Source organism: Sesamum indicum, linkage group LG9 (assembly GCF_000512975.1).
Source record: "Sesamum indicum cultivar Zhongzhi No. 13 linkage group LG9, S_indicum_v1.0, whole genome shotgun sequence".
Taxonomy (NCBI): domain Eukaryota; kingdom Viridiplantae; phylum Streptophyta; class Magnoliopsida; order Lamiales; family Pedaliaceae; genus Sesamum; species Sesamum indicum.
Window position 1 is genome coordinate 9,625,959 of NC_026153.1, and position 22,516 is coordinate 9,648,474.

At 32.5% G+C, this 22,516-nt stretch overlaps 1 protein-coding gene and 1 long non-coding RNA gene across 4 annotated transcripts; one reads left to right on the forward strand and one right to left on the reverse strand.

Annotated features, from left to right (window-relative positions):
* On the forward strand, positions 14,008-20,520 carry LOC105171192. Of its 3 annotated transcripts, XR_002287749.1 has the most exons (5): positions 14,008-14,167; positions 15,075-15,120; positions 15,350-15,546; positions 19,429-19,830; positions 20,040-20,520. It is a non-coding gene; the product is annotated as an uncharacterized LOC105171192 (long non-coding RNA). The 3 variants fall into 3 exon arrangements; XR_848553.2 differs by lacking the exon at positions 14,008-14,167 and having other exon boundaries at positions 14,890-15,120; positions 15,343-15,546; XR_848552.2 differs by lacking the exon at positions 14,008-14,167 and having other exon boundaries at positions 14,965-15,120.
* LOC105171191 (mannan endo-1,4-beta-mannosidase 5-like) lies at positions 20,334-22,340 on the reverse strand. Its single transcript, XM_011092223.2, has 4 exons — positions 21,525-22,340; positions 21,284-21,406; positions 20,976-21,178; positions 20,334-20,897 (listed from the first exon to the last, which is right to left on the reverse strand). Exons 1-4 carry the CDS (start codon positions 22,065-22,067, stop codon positions 20,528-20,530), a joined length of 1,239 nt encoding a protein of 412 aa, XP_011090525.1. The 5' UTR covers positions 22,068-22,340; the 3' UTR covers positions 20,334-20,527.

Below are 22,516 nucleotides of genomic sequence, written 5' to 3' on the forward strand. Positions count from 1 at the left end.
AACTATACATAACTAATATAAATAATATTGTTAAGTGCATTTTTAATATGCAATTGCAGTTAATTTAGACCATCAATATTAAATATGATACATTATCATTGATGCCCCCAAACATTTCATTCACTAAGTTTAAAACAAAGCATACCAGCCCAGCTAGCCCATTAACAAGGAGGTTAGGCCAACAAACTTACTTTTTGTTTTACTGAACTAGCAGCTCAAGAAATGAGTCCAATTTCAGTCGGACACATATTATTTCACCATTTATTCTCTCTTTAGTTCAAGTTTTTCTTTTATTTCATTCATAAATCATTACCGACTTAAGCATTCGGAGTGCTAACCTTTGTTTTGTAGGGTTAGTTCCTGTTGATCTTAGGATTTTTCTTCTTCACCTTGTTGTGTGGCAAAAAAATTGTAACGAACCATTGACACCGTCTATGGGAACTTGAGCTTAAGAGGCGAGAAATAGCTAATTCAATAAATGGAGGTCACAATGGATCCTATTAGCAAAACTCTTCCCTACCCGTTGTAGTAGGTCCTACCATTCTACCTGGAAATACAACTGCAGGAGACGCTAATGCTCCCATTCCAAATCCAACCTTAGGAACCACCAATGCTCCAGCTACAGCTCTAGATCAAACAGCTGATCTGCTGCTACGAACCCTTTCTTCTGTGAGCAACTTTGTTAATTCATCATGAAGACCATCAACTCAACCCTCCACGGTTCTCAAGCTAGCGGAGCAGGACCTTCATCCTAGCTGGAAGAAGGTGGAACACCAGGAAGCCAAGCCGTTGACGAGCAGATTCCTGTCAGGCTCCCAGCGGGATCAATCCATGCCTTCTGACTTTGTCAGCAAGGAAGCAACCACCTTATATCCCCCTGAAATATGGGGATCACTGAAGAAAGAGATGGTCAAGCTTCATCAGCAAGTGACAAAAGAGACCATGCCTGCTGAGCTTGCATTTTTTCGACGAGCACATCACGGTAGAGGAACTCCTCTCTCATTTTCGAGCACGTGCACACTTACCTGCTTATGATGGTACCATTGATCCAGTTGAGCATATCCATAAGTTTGAAAATGCAGCCTTGTTGCATAGGCATGCTGAAGGCATTCAATGTCGTGTTTTCCTTACTACACTAATGAATTTTGCCCAAAAATAATTCAACCAAGTTCCAACTAGATCTAACTGATTCACTAGCAGCAAGAAGTAAGAAATATCGAAAATCCGCTATTAGTCTTTTCGGGGTCAAGTAGAAAGACAATGAGATTCTAAGGGCCTACGTTCATCAGTTCAACACAACCATCTTTGAGGTCCTAACAACTTACCAGGAGGTGCTGGTTAGTGCATTCATCCAAGGATACCGTAGAAACCCTCTTTTTGGGTATCTAGCTAAGAAATCACTCACTGTCTTCCTAGCCATCTTGGCTTGGACTGAAAAATACATGAACATGGACGATGTCTGGCTAGTGAAGAAGAGCAGTTTTGATAAGTGAGGGAGAACGAGTTGTTTTCCACTAGTAGGAGCAGGGGAGAGCTAGAGGATGCTTTAATTCCCTTGATCCAAAGAACAAGCTATACCAAGCTCATTACTCGCTCGGCTAGAACGCCTACAACAATTGACCAGCATCCTGCCTTACAATTATCTAAAGGCTTAGAAGAAGGTCCCAGCTCGGGAAATCTAACAAAGTGTTTGGTTTTGGTTTTGGGCCATCTCTGAGATGGCCCACAATATTTTCATGTTTGGCTTGAATTATTTTGCCTATTTTTTACTAGTTTTTGAGTGTTTTGGAACAGTATTATGATTAGAAAATACTATTTATTTTAATCCACTCACAACTAAATAAATTATATACTTACTCATATATATAAAAGAGACATGATTTGACAATGAATAATACTTTTTGTCTCCTACTAACCGACATCAAATATACCATACTTATTTTATATTATCTCCAAAAATAAATCTGAACATACACACTATCTCTAATACATACTTATTTATCTTTGTTTTTCTCTTTGTATCTCCATAGAACACACCAAAATAAGTTAAAAATGAAACCATACATATTGAAAATAATTTTGCAGGTATCAAATATTGTAAACCCTCATACAAGCCAACTACCTAAAAAACTACATAGACAAAGAAGAAAGGTACGAGCAGAAGGAAGAATGCACCCGCCACCGCAACTCCTATAGGGGCAGGGAGCAAGCATGGATCTTTAGAAGGCTTTGTTGTCTATAGAAAGCTTCTAACCTCAAGAAGTTTTAATCATGAAATCCTTACTATCTATCTACACTATCCTTGTAATCAAGTATTATCTCATATTAATAATGACAATTCTTGCTTCCTATATCGTGTTAATTGCAGAATCGATTTTCAGCTCCTAGCTAACTCTAAATAAGCCACCGCCACCAGCTGCTGAATACTTTTACATAAGTCGTTCCTAGCTAACATACACATTTACGTAAGATGTCATCAGTCGGCACATGCTCCTAATAAGTCGCCACTAGCCGACACACCCTCTTAATAAGTTTCCCCTAGCTAGTGCACGCTTCTACATAAGTCGCCCTTCGCTGGCGTACACTTCCAATAACTCGCCCCTAGCTAGTGCATGCACTTACGTAAGCTGCCACCAGCTGGTGCATGCATGAACCGCCACTAGCTGGTCCACACATCCAACTTAGCCATCACCAGCTGGCATATATAACATGTAAGCAACTACCAGTTGACTCACTCACTTCATTTAACAATTGTCTTATGTTGGCACATCTGTTTTAGCATAATGCTAACAAAACTTGCTTAGGTCAACTTTCTACTTGAGTTCTGTCCTTACTAATCTACTGTGAGATATATTCTCTCCTGTTAACAAATCACATCTTCCTTACAAGTGGCAGAAGCAACTAAAACAAGTACGCATGCATCAACCCACCAAAGAAGGTCAATATTCCTTGTCCTATGATGGAAATAACAAAGCATAGGAGAAACTTCAAGCAGCCAAGTCAATAAAAAACCCCTTAGATCCGCGCGCTCCAGTTCCTTTGACTAATTCGTGTCCTTTGACTAGTCAGCATTACTCAAGAAACCCAGCGGGATTCGTCCTACGGATGAGCATGAAACGTCCCTTATTTTTGTAGGATATCCTACCTACATCAGCAGTCCAGCTCTGCTATTTCCAATCTGATTAAGGGGGGCGGGGGAGGAAGTGATGATGCCCTTAAAATTTTCATGGATTAAGCCTAAAAACAAGGCACACCAGCCCAACTGGCCTATCAGTAGGGAAGTTAGGCCCACAAACTTACTTTTTGTCTTACTGATCTAGCAGACCCAAGAAATGAACCCATTTCAATCGGACACGTCATCATATAGCTTGCCAACACATTATGACACATCATCATAAAATATCCACCAATGGTTCCATATAAATCGATGGCAAATGAGCTGGGAATCCACAAGTAATCAATTCTCGAATTTTCAAGCGGACATGGCAAAACTCAATCCACCTAACGTATCTCGATCAAATTAATTTCAAATCACAAATGATTTTTTTTTGGATGATAGCCAACTTAAAAGGCTTTCCAACAGCATATAACACTCTACGACAACCCTCATATCTTGCTTCCTAAATTCCTATAAATAGAGGTCTTATACATTCATTAGATAATATCAACCCTCACTCTCAAACTCTCACTCATTTTCTCAAATTTTAAGCTGTATTGAGCCTATATTTTACACTCCAGATGAATATTTATCACTCTTCCATAATATTTTATCATTATTCTCATTTTAGTTCAAGTATTTTCATTCATTTTTTCAATAAATCATTACTAATTTAATGATTAGAGTGCTAATCTTTGTTTTGTAGGAATAGTCCTCGTTGATCTTAGGATTTTCCTCCTTCGACCTTGTAGTAAAAATCTGATACACATCAACCATATTTTAGTTATTGATTCAATTATCATATATATACATATGCATATATAATCAAAGAGAGCAAAATCATGTATAATCAACCAATATTGAATAATTTCATTAGTTGATTATTGATTAATTCTAATTAGTTGTTATATGATTTTTAAAAAAATGAATGCTTTAAATTAGCAATCAATATTTTAGTATTGCAAACATTCCATAAAAATTGACTAGGTTGTAAAGGACATATAACTATGGGTTTACATTTCTAGAATTTTGCATCAAAATTGATAACCTTATTTAAAAATTTCTTAATTTATCTCCCATTTTTTAAAACCTTAAAGAGGGGTTTCAAATTTTAGATCTTATACATAGGGGTTAAATTTTGTGTTGAAAGACACCATCTATTTGAACTTCTTTTTGTGTTTCCCTCTAGCATCTTGACCTCCTTTTCATTAGTATTGATAGATTGTTCATTGGATCATGTCCTTGCCATTTAAAATAATTTGTGTAAGAACTATTCAAATATATGATTCAAATAAATTTAATAAATAAATTAATTTCAAGACATTGTTTTTAAGGAGCTCAGTCATTTTTAAATATTTTGTTTTTATTAGTTCTGTCTTTTAATATATACCTACGTCATTGTATGTTATTTTTATTTTTACTTCTCATGTGTTAATTCATAAGAGTTTTGTTTTACATAATAATAGAATAAGCTGGTCTACTGTGGAGTCGGTGACATTCCCAAATTTTCTTTAAGATGTACTCCTGCGGTTTCCAATTTGTAAATTTTACTCTCTATTTCTGTTATAAAATATAATACTCACACATACATTGGGTTTATTTAAATTATATCTTGCTAATCGAATTATACTCATTTTTAAATTTTGGCATCTAATCTCTTTTTTTTTGTATCAACTTGTCATCTCAACTTTGCGAAATTTGCGGTACCATAAATGATTGTTTTTCTGCTGATCTTTTTATCGATAAAACATCACATGTTGTGCATATGTGTAAAATATCGCGTCACATAACCATTAAATACCACATGTGCATTGCATGTGACTTTTTTTTACAAAAAACCTTGGAGGAAAAATAGTTATAAATGACAAAGTGTAAAATTTCGTAAAGTTGAGCTGGTAAATTGACAAAAAAAAAAAAAATAGATTCTAAATTGTAAAAACGGTCATAATTCAAATGGGAAAGAGAAATTTACCTTTTCTTTTTTGTCAGTCAGAGTTTTAATTGAATTTGTATTTAATTAAAATAGTATGCATTTTTAACCATGTCATTAACTTTTAGTTGTTTAATATACAAGATAAATTACAATGACTTCCCCTAAAATTTGGCATAATTACGAATACCCCCTTGTTGTTTGAAAAGTTACAAATACCCCCTAATGTTAACAGCCGTCTAACAGTTAGCCTATTTAGTTCGTCTCTGTTACGTTTTCATCCATTTTTTGTAATGAACCGACAAAATGCCTTTGTGGACTAAAAATTTTAATTTTATTTATTTTTTAAAATTTTTATATTTCGCTTATCGACTAAGTAAATAATTTTGTTTTATAATTTTTCATCCATCCCGTCCTTTTTTTTTATAATTTTTTTTCAAAAAAAATAGAAAAAAAATACAGTAAAGGCATAGTTGAGACTTTTATACCTCCATCCAAATATTATGCAATTTCATCAAACATTAAATTATATTTGTAATTTTTCAAACAATAAGAGAATATTTATAATTATGCCAAAACTTAAGGGATATTATTGTAATTTACCCTAATATATATTATTAATAAACACGTCGATATATATATGATAGCTCATATAACTATTATATTAAATATTTACGATAATGCTTAATCCTATATAATTTATTTGTTGCTCTTAAAACATAATTTTATTTGAAACTACTTTTGAATTATTATGCGATATGCTTATTTAATTAATGCATTTTATTTTTATAAATGTATATATATTTCAATCTTGCTTACACAACTTAGTTGAACTATATATATTTATCCTATATCCCGTGGGCATAAATGGAGTTTTCATTCATATCATAATTACTTTTAAAAATAAATGTGATATATACTCATATATATTATTTGAAAATCATATATAATAAGAAGCATCAATTTGTTGATCATACATTATTCATAAGATATATAAAGAGATATAATTTATATTAATTCTTTTCTAGATTTTATGATCTTTTGTTGTATCTAATAAAATTTTCTCATTCAATAACTAATGTAATTTTTATTTTTTTGGGGGGAAAATGTTTATATTATTTGGGTGCTTTTATTGATAATTGACGTTGCTTAATTTTTTTATTTTTATAATGAATTCTTAAATTAAATTTATATAATTTTTTTAACATCATTAGTATTTTCTAGAATGAAGTTATATGAACTTTTTATTTAGTCTATCTCCAAAATTAATTACATAACATGAAAAAAACCTATATACTTTTATAAATTATCTTTGTGCATAGCACAAGACACACATTCATATAATCCGCTCGATTTGAAGAAACTCGAGTTTGAGCCAACTTGAGCTTGGGCTCAAATATTCTGTTCTCAGTTTGTGAGCTTTTTTTATTTTAAAAATTTTATATATTTAAATTCATTTTCAATACTATATCAACTTTATATTTAAAATTAACCATATATTATAATTAATATCATATATTTAATTTTAGATAATAATAAACTATGGTACTTTTATTATATATATAATTTCTATACAAAAACAAATATAATCACCCATTTAGGTGCATATAAATTTATGTTAGATTCAATATCCATTTGTAATATCTTATAAATTCTTACAATTAACTTATAATTTTTTATATTTATACCAAAATATATAGTATGCAATCTATTTTATTGCTTATGCTAAAGGCCTGAAATCAATAAAGAAAATGAAGATGGGTCCTCGCTCCCGATCGAGCAGAATTTCCTCCTCTAAGAATTTATGAAGCATCCTTCCTCTTTAGAGTGGGGGACTGAATGATGGGTATGACCCAATAAGTTGCTAGGCTTAACCCAAAGAGGGGGCACCCTACAGTCTGGTTTGACCTAAAGTGGTGGCCCGCTGGGCTCAGCCCAAGAGGGAGCCCCTCCTAAGCCAGAGCTTGTCCGAGGATGAAGTCTATCTAATCCAGCTTGGCCAAGAAGGAAGCGCAGTCCAGAGGCCCCCAAAGCTATCTCTAAGGAAGGTATGTGCCCTTGAGAGGTCGGACTCTTGAGTCTGAAAGGACTCTTCACCAGCAAGGAGTCCACGCGAAGAAGGAGTCCCCCTTCATCCGGGGACTTGCTGCTTAAGGAACAGATAAGGAGGAACCTTATCCAAGAATCTCACCTTCCTCGTCATGTATGCAGGTAGCCCTCAGCAAAACTCCTGTTAAAAAAGAACTCCTATATAAATAGGGGAGGTATCCCTCGACAAGCAGTCTTTTCACACTCAAGAAATTCTCTTGCTGCTACTCTGCTATTTTGCTCCATAATCTTGCTTACGAAACTCTTGTTTCTCCCATAATTTCTTTTCATAATTTACTTCTATAATTATTTATTCTTAAATTTGATACTAACTTAAGCATCGGAGTACTAATATGTTGTTTTGCAGGTCCTCTTTCTTAGAAGATTTCTATCAATTCGCCCAGATCCAGAGGCCTTGGACTTGTGCTAAAATTCTACGTATCAACAGTATATATATGTTCAATGTAATATTTTAAATTTATATTGATAATTAACTTTTTTAAAATATTAAATATATAACAACACAAGCAAATTTCATGTAAATTTTTTTACCAATTATGTTAGAAATTATAACAAATTGTAAATTTATGGACTTTATACAGATTCTATACTCAATATAAAAGTTATAAATTTTGAGTAGTGTTTATTTCAAATAAAAAAAATTATAATAATTCTGATTATAATTACATAAATCAATTGAGAAATATAAAACGTGATATGATAAGTATCGAATCAATCAATAATATTAGTGGTAATAATATTTCATAAGTTCAAAGTAGTGGAGAATAACATAATTATGACTTCTATATATGGGCATCTTTTTTTTGTTCAATTACCAAAATAAATCTCTTTTGTTTTTATATATGTGGGTGAATTATATTAACATATATTGAAATTAAGTTCAAATAAATTAATACCTTTTGTTATTTATAAAATTACGGATACATCTTTTTAAAAAAGTGTTAATATATCATACTTTAGAGGAATTTATATAAATTTTCACCATTCAATAGAAAGTGTACTTATAATTACAATTATAACCTAAAAAAATATAAGTCTAATTGTACAAATGCCAAATAATAATCGGAGGCCCAAATAATGGCAAACTCATTTTTCCATTAAGGTCCAATATTTGTTTGTTATTGAACATTAATTTAAAAGAGAGTACTCAGCCCGGCCCAATTGAAAGTAAAATAGGGTTGTAAAAGTGGACATTTTGTTATCGTTGTGAAATGCAAACACACACTATAAATATGGAACATTCGCTGAAAATGAAATAGAAAAATAACAAGGAAAAACAAAATTTATTTGTTCTATTCTAACGTTCTCATCATCTCAGGATGCAGCATTCCTTCGCCTCCAGCCCCCCGCCTCCAGCCCCATTTTCTTCTTTGTTTAGGTAGGGACCTCCTGAAAGTCATCAACTCAAAGCAAGTATTTTCTTTCTTTTTTTTTTTAAAAAAAAAAAGTTTCTTAATTTAGGGTTCTTGCATTGTGAAATTAAATGTATCTTGGTTAAAGGAATTTCTTTGTCCGACGGAAGATTTGATATGGGTACTTCTTGAAGATCATCGAATTCTTGAATTACACGGTCTTACTCTTTTTTCACCCTCTCCTTTTTGAGGTTTTGGGTTAATTATTTCAAGTTTCTTGAAATTCAACTACTACATGGGTTCTCTTGTATGCTATGGATTACTATTATGAGGACAAGGGTGCAGGATTTAAATGCAAGAATGCCAGTGGAGACATTGATGTTGGTTCAAAACTTGTGAGGAGAATAGCCAAGAACACTCCCATCATTCGAGATTCTCAGGGCTCTTTCCTTTGGATATGGTTGTTTTTTCATTTGATTATATTCTATGGTGATGTTGTGATTTTGGTTGCTCTAAAATACTTGGTACGAATTTTTCTTGTTTACCTATTATCAATTATGGCAGGAAGATAAAAAGGAGGAGAAAATTCACACTCTTCTTTTCTGCTCTCACATCACTGATTCTTTGTGTTTCTTCTCAACGGGTATGAATATATTTTTTTTGAACTAATAAACTGGTCACTTTTATCTGATATTGGTATTCACATCTTTGAGGCTTCTTTCTTAAAAAAGACGTAACTCTTCTTATTCCACTTGCATCCCGTGTGTCTTCAATTCATTGTATATTTCTAGTTATTCTTCTATCATTTTGCTTTAGTGATACATATATCTGGTCTTTATATTGTTTTCTTTTTGGGTCTGATTGGTGGTCTTTTCCCATCTTACAATGTAATTTAATCGCTTTTCAATGCTTTCACAAGATATTCCTACTGGCTTTTAGACTGGAATCCATGAGATTATTGGCATTCCTTTGGTGAATATGTTAGTCTTTTGCATGTTCCTTGAGCCATGCTTGTGTTAAATGCAATTCCTTTTATCAGATTGTGATGAGTTTAATGACATAGTCACATTGTTTCTCCAAATCTGCCATGAGGGCCTTATATGCTTTGGATTGGATTCATTTTGGAGTGTTAGCAATAATATAAATGTATGCATGTTCTGTTTCAGAAAAGTTCTTTGCTGGAAGTTATAAAATATAAATGCATGCGAAGCTGTATTGGAATTGATTTTCTTTTTTTGGAAAAAAGTTATCTGCATTAATGTAAAAGAATCATATGTACATTTACAAGCTTTTTAGAAAAGGTTTTTTTGGAAATGATTATCTATCTGTGTAAAAGGTTAGTGATACCTTTTCAAGTTTTCTGGAAATTGCTGCCTATGGTCCTTGGTTCACGTAGGACTTTGGTACTGAAACGTTTTGGCTCCACTTGTTAAGGTATGGAGCTATAAGTGCAAGATACTGTTGTTGTCATTTACACAATTTTAGAGTAAGACAACTGCTTGAAAGTAATGGGAACTCCATGTATGTCTTCACTTAGATCTGTGATTGTGCGTGCACTTTAGGAGCAACAAGATTATGTTTTCCATCAATTTGCCCATCTCCTCTCTTTAATGTGTATACGTGATTCACTGAAATCTAAGTGTCGTCCGTCCACTCTCTTGTACTCTTATTTGAGCTTGATTTTAAGTATCTTATTATTTTCTTGGGACTATGAGGAAACTTCCTAAACCATTTAATGGACCAACATGATATTTTCCCTTATGTACCATGTAGCAAGGTGTCTTGGTTATGCAATATCTGATTTTATGCCTTTAAATTAGAGAATGCCACAATGATGCATCTATGTTGTTTTCTTTCGTGCCTTCATAATTCTATCTTAATGCAAAGGATATCTGTCCTATTATTTATAGTCTCTTAGAGAAGTGTTGTTACTGGTAATTTAGAAGGATCTGTTGAAAGCACTGTACTACAAGTTTGACGCATAGCAACGCGGTCAACTAATTGGTCCCTAAAACCTATATTTATTTCAGTTGGTCATCGTATATCGAATATCTCTTGCTAGTTCCATTAAAATAAACTGGACCATTTGAACTGATTATGGAGGCGCCATGTGATTTTTTTTAGCCTCAACACATGTAGCATGCAACTATAAAACACCGTACTTGATATATCATTTTTCAGTTATACGTGTAACATGCATTCATTTGATTTTACAAGTGAAGTATGTGAGTAGTTTAAATTTGGTTTCCCAATTTCGTGAAAAGAAGATAACCTTGTCTCGATAAGGATTGTGTGGGAATCAAAAGGTTAAGTAGGAGTTAAAAGCTCAATATGTGTTGGCTGCTAAAGTGTGCTTTTTGACGACATTTTAGAACCTAATGCTAGCCTACTTATCTTCATATTCCTCTCTTCAAGTTTCTAACTCAAAAGTAACCGGTGCCCCTATTAATTCTTTTTTGTCAAATTTTCTTCCATATTTTGAAATTAAGAACGTTGAACCATTGATTTTAAACTTCATATAATTCGAAGCAATATTTTAGTGCTTTGATTTCATTGAAAAGCCACGCAATCACCATTCTCGTTTGGAAATAAACGAATTATGGATTTTTTAGGCTGCTCCAAATGTGAAGGATGCAAGGATAGGGTAGAGACCTAAATTGGAGAATAAACCCTCCTCTCTTTTCGTAAAATTATTCTTGGTTCATTTATTGTGTTGGATTTTCTTTTCATGCGCTTGCCTTTTAATTTTTTATTTTTAATACACTTGACATTCTTGTATGGATTTGCAAAATCGATATTGGTTCATGTTATTAGCCTCTTATTTTTGCAGGTGTATCATAGAAAAATTTGTTAAAAAATCTATTTCATACAATCATGAGTTAATTTATTTGTCAACTTTGAGGATTTAATTCTATGCTAAAATACCAAATGGTTGTCTAGATGCCAGTTTAAAATTTCTTTTCCAGAGGACTTGGTAAATCTTTTGTGAGGATTGAAATTTCATGAGTTGATAAATGGTTTTTGAGGAACACATAGTTTTTGTAACTTAAATAGTGTTTGAAGAACTTTTTAATTTTTATTTTTAAATAATATTATTGAAAATTGGCTTTGTCCACTCAAAGATAAGTTTTCCTTGTCAAGTGTTCTTCTGTTATCAATTCATGTTCTCAAAATCGATTTTTATCTTTTACTCAAAAATTTATTTTTCTTGTCAAGTATTTTACAATAAACTCATATTTTCAGAATCAGCTTGGAGTGGACTTATAAATATTGAAGACTAATTAATAAAATACTTTGATTAGCAATAAATGAATTCATTTAATTGTTTCTGGATGAAAGCATGAAAAGTCATATGTTTGAACTTTAAGTAAAGTTTGTTATTGAATTTTATTTTCATAAAAGTTACAGACTTTGAAACAATTTTTGAAATATTTTGAGAAGCATTCAGTTTATTATTTCTAGTCAAATAGCAATCATCGCCATATTTGTTTAGATTTCCAATAAAGTACATTATTAACTTTTCTTTCAATAAATGATTACTCAGCTAAAACTTGTCAAGATGTGTTGAAAATTCTTTTAAAAAAATTTTACCAGTAATTTTAAAACGAAAATGAGATTGGCATCTAGGACCGTTGTGCAATTTAGTATATGATATTTTATGTTTTAAGTTCACGAATTAACTACTTTCTGATTGTATGCCATAGAATTTTCACCGATACTTAGATACACCTGCAAAGTTAAGAGTCGATGATATGAACAAATATGGTGTTTTTGTAAAATTTGTACAAGAATCTTAAATGTATGACAAACAAAAAGATTTTAGAAAACAAGATGCATAATGATCAAACTGAGAATAAACCAACATATTTCTCATTTAGGCCTCAACTCCAAACTGTCTTGCATCTGTCATATTTAAAGCAGTCTCAAAATTCGTGATTCTATTGCTTCCAAATTAGAATGTTGAGAACGTGAGAGTTTCATAGAAATCAGACACTTTTGGGTTTGAATTATACAAAGAAAATTGCAATGGTTTCAACTGTACTTGATTTCTAAATATGAAAAAATTTGATAAAGAAGAAATTGATAAGGACAAATTTCGCTTGTTTGGCCAGAATAATGGCAAAAAGGAATAGTTTTAAGTAGCCAATATGAAACAGTTGAGTGTTTGAATTTTCTATTTCAACCTTTAAATTCTTGCATAGTTCTTAGAGAGAAGATGTTATTTATGTAAGTTGTTGTTGCATGTTTTTCTCTTTAATTGTTGATTCTGCACTTGTTTGTTCTTTCAGTTAACAATTTAATGCCGGTGAAGATGATCTTGCACTAGGTTTTATGTCCACTCACTGATTTGGAGTGTGACCCTTTTGCACTAGTTTTCATGTTGATCGGGTTCAAGTAGTTCGAAGTATGAGCTTGAAGAAATCAGCGACCATCTTTATAGTAAATAAGAATCAAGTGTGTTTGGTACTTTGTGAAAAATTGTACATTATTGAAACTCAAATTGACTGTTTGTTGGGAATTTATTTTTATATACTTCTACCACTACTCTACTTACAATTGGAACACTTTGAAACTCTATTCACCATATGGAGAAAACACTGCTAACCAAAAACAAATAAAAGAAAAGAAAATTCTTTATTATAGTTAGTCATAAAATATATGTGATATTATTTATGTTTATGTCATCAAAACAATAGTATTATACAATTACATTTTCAAAACAAATTGATAAAGAAATTATTTACTTGTATTATTTCTAATTCACTTTTTAAATTTAATTGATACTACTCAATATAATATATTTTCCAAAATTAAAATTTTGTATTTCGTATTCACCAATAATTACATTTCATAATTTTGAATCAGCCAATTAATATGAAAATAAAAATAATAGTATTCAAAAATTCAATAGTAAAATAAAAATAATTAGTTAAAGCTTGTTATTTTGGAGAAGTTTTATTTAATAAAAGATTAACAATATAACTCAATAAGAGTACAATATGAAAATATACCCCAGTAAGGGTACGGATATTTTCTTACTATAGGAATAAACACTCGAGAGATTCTCACTATTTTAGTGGCCCCTTCTAAAGTCTGTCTTCCCAATAAGGCATAAAAATTGCTTAGGAGTAAGTCCTTCCAGAGATCACGCAGGCTTCCAGCACTAAAGGGACCTCCTGAGGCTCCCATCCTAAGCCCTCATTTACATTATTATTTTTTACATCTTTTTATGTATTTTCAAACACTCATAGGAGAAAAGGGCATATCCCACGTTCCTCGCCATGTACGCGGGAAACCCTCAACAAAACTCTTGTTACAGAAGAACTCCTCCTCTATAAATAGGGGAGGTACTCCTCGGCAAGTAGTCTTTTCACACTCAAGAAATTCTCTTGCTGTTACTCTACTATTTTGATTCATACTCTTGCTTATGAAACTCTTATTTCTCTCATAATTTTTCGTCATAATTTACTTCTATAATTATTTATTCTTAAATTTAGGACTAACTTAACCATCAAAGTGCTAACGTGTTGTTTTGCAGGTCCTCTTTCTCAAAACATTTCACTCAATTCGTCCAAATCTCATATCAAGATCCAAAGGCTTTGAACCTGTGCTAAAATCGTACATATCAACAATATATATATGTTCAATGTAATATTTTAAATTTATACTAATAATTAACTTTTTAAAATATTAAATATATATAACAACACATGCAAATTTTATGTCATTTTTTTTATCAGTTATGCAAAAAAAATAAAAATTATAAATTTATGAACTTTATACAGATTCTATACTCAATATAAAAATCATAAATTTTGAGTGGTGTATATTTTAAATAATAAAAATTGTAATAATTCTAATTATATTTACAGAAATTAATGGAGAAATGTAAAACGTGATATGATAAGTATAGAATCAATCAATAATATTAGTGGTAATAATATTTCATAAGTTCAAAGTAATAGAGAATAACATAATTATGAATTCTATATATGGGGATTTTTTTTTGTTCGATTACCAAAATAAATATTTTTTGTTTCTATATATGTGGGTGAATTATATTAACATCTATTGAAATTAAATTCAAATATATTAATACCTTCTGTTATTTATAAAATTATGGATACATCTTTTTAAAAAAAGTATTAATATATTATACTTTAGAGGAATTTATATCAATTTTCACCCATGAATAGAAAGTGTACTTATACTTACAATTATAAAAAATATAGATGTAATTGTACAAATGCCAAATAATAATCGGAGGCCCAAATAATGGCGAATTCATTTTATCCATTAAGGCCCGATATTTGTTTGTTATTGAACCTTAGTTTAAAAGAGAATATCGGCCCGACCCAATTGAAATTAAAATAGGGTTGCAAAAGTGGACATTTTGTAACCGTTGCGAAATGCAAACACACACTAACACACTATAAAATATGGAACATTCGCTCAAAATGAAATAGAAAAATAACAAGGAAAAACAAAATTTATTTGTTCTATTCTAACCTTCTCATCATCTCAGGCTGCCGCATTCCTCCGCCTCCAGCCTCGGTTTCTTCTTTGTTTAGGTAGAAACCTCTTGAAAGTCATCAACTCAAAGCAAATGTTTTCTTTCTGTTTTTTGTTTTTTAAAGTTTCTTGATTTAGGATTCTTGCATTGTGAAATTAAACGTATCTTGGTTACATTAATTTTTCTGTCTGATGGTAGATTTGATATGAGTACTTCTTGAAGATCATCAAATTATTGAATTACACGGTCTTACTCTTTTTTTGCCCTATCCTTTTTGGAGGTTCTAGGTTAATTATTTCAAGTTTCTTGAAATTCAACTACTACATGGGTTCTGTTGTATGCTGTGAATTACTACTACGAGGACAAGGGTGCGGGATTTAAATGCAAGAATACCAGTGAAGAAGTTGATGTTGGTTCAAGACTGGTTGGGAGAATAGTCAAGAAGGCTCCCATCATTGGAGATTCTCAGGTCTCTTTCCTTTGGGTATGGTTGTTTTTTCATTTGATTATATTCTATGGTGGTGATGTTGTGATTTTGGTTGCTATAAAGTACTTGGTATGAATTTTTCTTGTTTACCTATCATTAGTTATGGCATGAAGATCAAAAGGAGGAGAAAATTCACACTCTGTCTTTTCTGCTCTCACATTACTGATTCTTTGTGTTTCTTCTCAACGGATATTAATATATTTTTTTCTAAACTAATAAACTGGTCATGTTTATCTGTTATTGGTATTCACATCTTCGAGGCTTCTTTCTTAAAACAGACGTAACTCGGCTTATTCCACTTGCATCCCGTGTGTCTTCTAAATTCGTTGTATATTTGTAGTTATTCTTCTATCATTTTGCTTTAGCGATACATATATCTGGTCTTTATATTGTTTTCTTTTTTGGTCTGATTTGGTGGTCTTTTCCCATCTTATAATGTAATTTAATCGCTTTTGAATGCTTTCACCAGAGATTCCTACTGGGTTTTAGACTGGAATCCATGAGATTATTGGCATTCCTTTGGTGAATATGTTAGTCTTTTGCATGTTCCTTGAGCAATGCTTGTGTTAAATGCAATTCCTTTTATCAGATTGTGACGAGTTTAATGACATATTCACTTTGTTTCTCCAAATCTGCCATGAGGGCCTTATAGGCTTTGGATTGGATTCATTTTGGAGTGTTAGCAATAATATAAATGTATGCATGTTCTGTCTCAGAAAAGTTCTTTGCTGGAAGTTATAAAATATAAATGCATGCGAAGCTGTATTGGAATTGATTTTCTTTTTTTTGGAAAAAAGTTATCTGCATTAATGTAAAAGAATCATATGTACATTTACAAGCTTTTTAGAAAAGGTTTTTTGGAAATGATTATCTATCTGTGTAAAAGGTTATTGATACCTTTTCAAGTTTTCTAGAAATTGCTCCCTATGGTCCTTGGTTCACGTAGGACTTTGGTGCTGAAACGTTTTGGCTCCACTTGTTAAGGTATGGAGCTATACGTGCAAGATATTGATGTTGTCAATTACACAATTTTAGAGTAAGACAACTGCTTGAAAGTAATGGGAAGCCATGTATGTCTTCACTTAGATCTATGACTATGCATCTACTTTAGGAGTAGTACCATTATGTTTTCCATCAATTTACCTATCTTAGTGCCATCCATCCACTCTCTCATACTCTTATTGGAGCTTGATTTTAAGTATCTTAATATTCTCTTGGAACTGTGAGGAAACTTCCTAAACCATTTAATGGACCAACATGATATTTTCTTTTAAGTACCATCTAGCAAGGTGTCTTGGTTATGCAGTATCTGATTTTAATCCTTTAAATTAGAGCGTGCCACAATGATGTATCTGTGTTGTTTTCTTTCGTCCCTTCGTAATTCTGTCTTAATACAAAGAATATATGTCATATTATTTATAGTCTCTTAGAGAAATGTTGTTACTGGTAATTTAGTAGGATCTGTTGAAAGCATTGTACTATAAGTTTGATGCATAGCAACGCGGTCAACTAATTGGTCCCTAAAACCCATATTTATTTCAGTTGGTCATCGTATATCGAATATCTCTTGCTAGTTCCATTAAAATAAACTAGACCTTTTGAACTGATTGTGGAGGCGCCATGTGATTTTCTTTAGCCTCAACACATGTAGCATGCAACTATAAAACACCGTACTTGTTTTATCATTTTTCAGTTATACGTGTAACATGCATTCATTTAATTCTACTAGTGAAGCATGTGAGTAGTTTGAATTTGGTTTGCCAATTTCGTGCAAAGTAGATAACCTCGTCTCGATAAGGATTGTATGGGAATCAAAAGGTTAAGTAGGATTTAAATGCTCAACATATGTTGGCCGATAAAGTGTGCTTTTTAACGATATTTTAGAACCTGATGGTAGCCTACTTATCTTCATATTCCTACCTTCAAGTATCTAACTCAAAAGTAACCCGTGCGCCTATTAATTCTTTTTTGTCAACTTTTCTTCCATATTGATTTTACACTTTGTATAATTCGAACCCAATATTTTAGTGGTCCTTTGATTTCTTAGAAAAGCCACGCAATCACCATTCTCATTTGGAAAGAAAAGAATTATGGATTTTTGAGGCTGCTCCAAATGTGAAGGATGCAAGGATTGGGTTGAGACCTAAATTGGAGAATAAACCCCCATCTCTTTTTGTAAATTTATTCTTGGTTCATTTATTGTGTTGGGTTTTCTTTTCATGCGCTTGCCTTTAAATTTTTTGTTTTTAATACATTTGACATTCTTGTATGGATTTGCAAAATCCATATTGGTTCATGTTATTAGCCTTTTATTTTTGTAGGTATATCATAGAAAAATTTGTTGAAAAATCTATATCATACAATCATGAATTATTTTATTTGTGAACTTTGAGGATTTAATTCTATGCGAAAATGCCAAACGGTTGTTTAGATGCCAATTTAAAATTCCTTTTCAAGAGGACTTGGTAAATCTTTTGTGAGTATTGAAATTTCATGAGTTGATAAATGGTTTTTGAGGAACGCTTAGTTTTTATAACTTTTAAATAGTGTTTGAAGAAATTTTTAATTTTTATTTTTAAATAATATTATTGAAAATTAATTTTTTTCCACTCAAAAATTAGTTTTCCTTGTCAAGTGTCTTTTTGCTATCAATTCATGTTCTCAAAATCGGTTTTTATCTTTTACTTGAAAATTTATTTTTCTTGTCAACTGTTTTACAATAAAGTCATGTTTTCAAAATCAGCTTCGAGTGCACTTCCAAATATTGAAGACTAATTAACAAAATATTTTGATTAGAAATAAATGAATTCATTTAATTATTTTTGGATGAAAGCATGAAAAGTCAGATATTTGGACTTTAAGTGAAATTTGTTATTGAATTTTATTTTCATAAAAGTTACAGACTTTGAAATAATTTTTGAAACATTTTGAGAAGCATTAAGTTTATTATTTCTGGTCAAATAGCAATCATCGCCATATTTGTTTAGATTTCCAAGAAAGTACATTATTAACTTTTCTTTTGATAAATGATTACTCAGCTGAAACTTGTCGAGATGTGCTGAAAATTCTTTTAAGAAATTTTTACCGGTATTTTTGAAACAAATAATGAGATTGGCATCTAGGTCCGTTGTGCAATTTAGTATATGATATTTTATTTTCTAGTTCACGAATGAACTAATTTGTGATTGTATGCTATAGAATTTTCACCAATACTTAGATACATCTGCAAAGTTAAGATGTCGATGATATGAACAAATATGATGTTTTTGTAAAATTTGTACAAGAATCTTAAATGTATGACAAACAAAAAGTTTTTAGAAAGCAACATGAGAACAAAACCAAACATAATGAACAAACCAAGAATAAACCAACAAAAATAATGGAGAGTTATTTCTCATTTAGGCCTCAACTCCAAACTGTCTTCCGCCCGTCTATTTAAAGCGGTCTCAGAATTCGTGATTCTATTGCTTCCAAATTAGAATGTTGAGAACATGAGGGTTTCATAGAAATCAGACACTTTTGGGTTTGAATAATATAGAGAAAATTGCAATGGTTTCGACTTTACTTGATTTCTAAATATGGGAAAATTTGATAAAGAAGAAATCGATAAGGACAAATGTTGCTTTTTTGGCTAGAAAAATGGCAGAGAGGAACAGACAGATATATAGGTTATCATGTAGTTTTATATGATGTCAAAGTTGCACTCTTTCTTAAGTAGTCAATATGAAACAATTGAATGTTTGAATTTTCTATTTCAACCTTTAAATTCTCGCATAGTTCTTAGAGAGAAGATGTTATTTATGTAAGTTGTCATTGCATGTCATTATATTGCATGTTTTTCTCTTCAATTGCTGATTTTGCACTTGTTTGTTCTTTCAGTTAACAACTTAATGCCGGTGAAGATGATCTTGCACTAGTTTCCTTGTCCACTCGCTGATTTGGAGTGTGAACCTTTTGCACCAGTTTTCATGTCGATCGGGTTCAAGTAGTTCGAAGTATGAGCTTGAAGAAATCAGCGACCGGCTTAAAAAATTTATGTACTTGTTCTTTCAAATTATAGTAGTGAGAACGCGGAGCTTTTATAAAAATTATAGCTGACCTTTGATTTTGAAGTGTATAAAGAGGAATACAATGATTTTTCAGCTTTTCTTATTTTCAGACATGGGAGAAATTGACAGAGGAATTGCACAGGAACATAGAATACTTTTTAAGATAGAAGAAGAGGGAGAGAGAGAAATGGATCGATATATAAGTTGCAATTTGGTTTTAAATGATGATAAGGTACATTATCTTAGCCTGTGTGTTGAGTAGAGTGTTTAAATTTTTTACATAAACTTTAGATGTTCCACACAAGTTTTAGGAGGACGAGGTTATTTAGGTCAGCACACATGGCAAATCAATGATATGCTTAAAGTCCCTCAACCTTTAATAGACAAGTATAGACTAATTGTTGCACATGTTTCTGATTCTTTTTCTTTTGTTGTTTTCAGACTGACATTAAAATGAAGTTGAAGAATTTTTCGAGGGCACGAGTTGAAGGACATTTGCAACTTTCTAATGTAGAGAGTCTTGGTTGTAAATTAGAATACCTTGTTCATGGGAGCTTTAGCCTTCAGGGTAAATTTGTATACTTTGTTGTAAAGCTTATCCTTTAGCCAAAGAAATGAAAAATTTCTTCCAAGAGAAAGGGAAATTGTCGCCTGATTTGATAAATCATAATAAAGTGTTCACAATCCAACTCGTTGTATCTCAAAGGCTGATAATCAAACATTAAAATTCAGAAGTAATAAAAACATAATCTTTTAACTCATCACGAGCAAAACCAAAACTAAAACACATAATCTTCACTTTTCCCTTCAGAGATATGTAAGCATCATTTAATCAGGTGGTGTTCAAACAGCTCTTTCGCTTTTGAATTTGAAAAGGAAATAATAATAATTATACCAATAATAATAAAGGACATATCGGAAAGAACCATTCATGGCCTGCTCATCTTGTGTTCGAGGGCTGTCATTTGTCGTGACTGTTGGCTTATAACAGAGCTTGTTGATGGAGTCTGAAACAAATCAATTTCATATCCATCGGAGTATGATTCCATTCCTTCAGCCACAAGTTGCCAAACCAAGCCGCCTCCAATTCCTCCACTTCTTGCGAGACTAAAAATGTTACTATATATGGCACTGAGGAATGAGTCTCTTGACGCTATGCTGAAACCTGGATCTTTACTCGACTTGCCAAATTCAGTGAAAACCATTGGTTTCTTCAGAAGGGTCCTAGAATCCGTCCAGTGACTTGTCATCCACCTTCGCATGAATGCCATCTGCGCATCATCATCCTGCCCCGATAGCCTGTTACGAAATCAGAGGCTAAAGTCATGATCTTTAATCATGACAAATCAGAAACTTTGTTGGAGATAGTATGCTTACCAGGCATCAGGATATGCATGAATAGTTGTGAAATCAATCTCCTTGATAAGATTGCTGCGAATGAAATCTGTACCGACTTGGTAGCCCGGATTGTATTGTTTCCTGTCAGTAATTGAGTCTCCGTAGAACCCTTCCATGCCTATTTCCAGCAGGTGTTTGTTGTCAATGGATTTGACATACGAGGCCATCTCTTGCACCCAAGCCTGCATTACATAGATCACAGTGAATAATCAATAAAACTGATCACTCCTGATATATATATATATATATATCAAAGTTAATTACTAAAGGTTATTGATTTATTATACATTGACGGTGTTGCCAGAGTAGTCTGCTTGGCAGCGAGGTTCATTTATGAGTTCCCAAGCCATGATTGTTGGATCATCTTTATAAGCAACTCCAGTGATTGTGTTGATTCTGGTAAGTACTTTCTGCAGTACATAAACGTTCATTGGAGTTAGCAATTTTGAAGAAGAATGAAAACGACATTGTGGAAAATCATTTCCATGTAATTAGGAGGATTATAGATGTGCTGGTGAGAGTAAGTACCTTTGCATGATTCTTGTAGTATTGCTTTACAACGACATTGGTGTAGAAATCATCATCAGTGCTAGTTCGGATGCCGGCATTTCTAGCCCAATCCACATACTGAGGTCTCCCACCAAAATCTTGATAATTGTTGACCAAACTAAGAATCAGGCGAACCTTGTTTTTAGACGCCTCCGAGACCACAAAATCAAGCGCCTGAAAGACGTTTTCATCATAGACACCGGTCGATATTTGAAGAGCTAATTTTTTGCCTCCATCACTAAATGCCCATGTTCGACAAACAGTGAGACCAGCAGCCGCAGCCTCACGAAATACATTTGAAACTTTGTACCTTTGGCTCGGCTGTGCAGCAACTTGCATCATCCAGTAAGCGTTGAATCCATTGAAGAGAAACAAAGAATTGTCCAACACAAAATGTGTTCCTCTAGTTTGAACAAATCCTGAAGCTAAACTCATTCTTGCCTCGAATGCAAGCAAGAATAGGCAAATAATTAGCAAACTGCATACACTACTAGTATTGTTAATTCTTGCAGAGAAAGCCATTGTATACTATGGTCTGAATAGAGATGTGGAAAATGGAGGAATGCAGATGATTATTTATAGGCGTCGGGACAGGCGGCCGACGAGCTGCGTTTGTGGCGGGCGGGCTACGTTACATGGAATGGGAGAGGGAAGAATTTAGCGGAAGATAAATACATGCATGCATGTCTAGAGGTTGTTTGAGGAGGTAAAGTAGGCGGTGGATAGAATAAAAAATGTGGGTGACGAATCAGTTTATACAGTTGGTAGCTAGTCATAGTTTTGTGCATGAGAAATTTTGGAATCCAATGGAAATTCCTTAGATCTGCCTGAAAAAAGTGTTGCTTAAGAATGAAACAAAGCTGATATGTTTGCAAATTGCAATCCATGTGGTTAGTTTCTTCTCGTTTTCTTGATTTTTCTATTGTTAAGAAAGTAAGGGTAGCACCCCATAAACTCGTCAGTCAGGATTG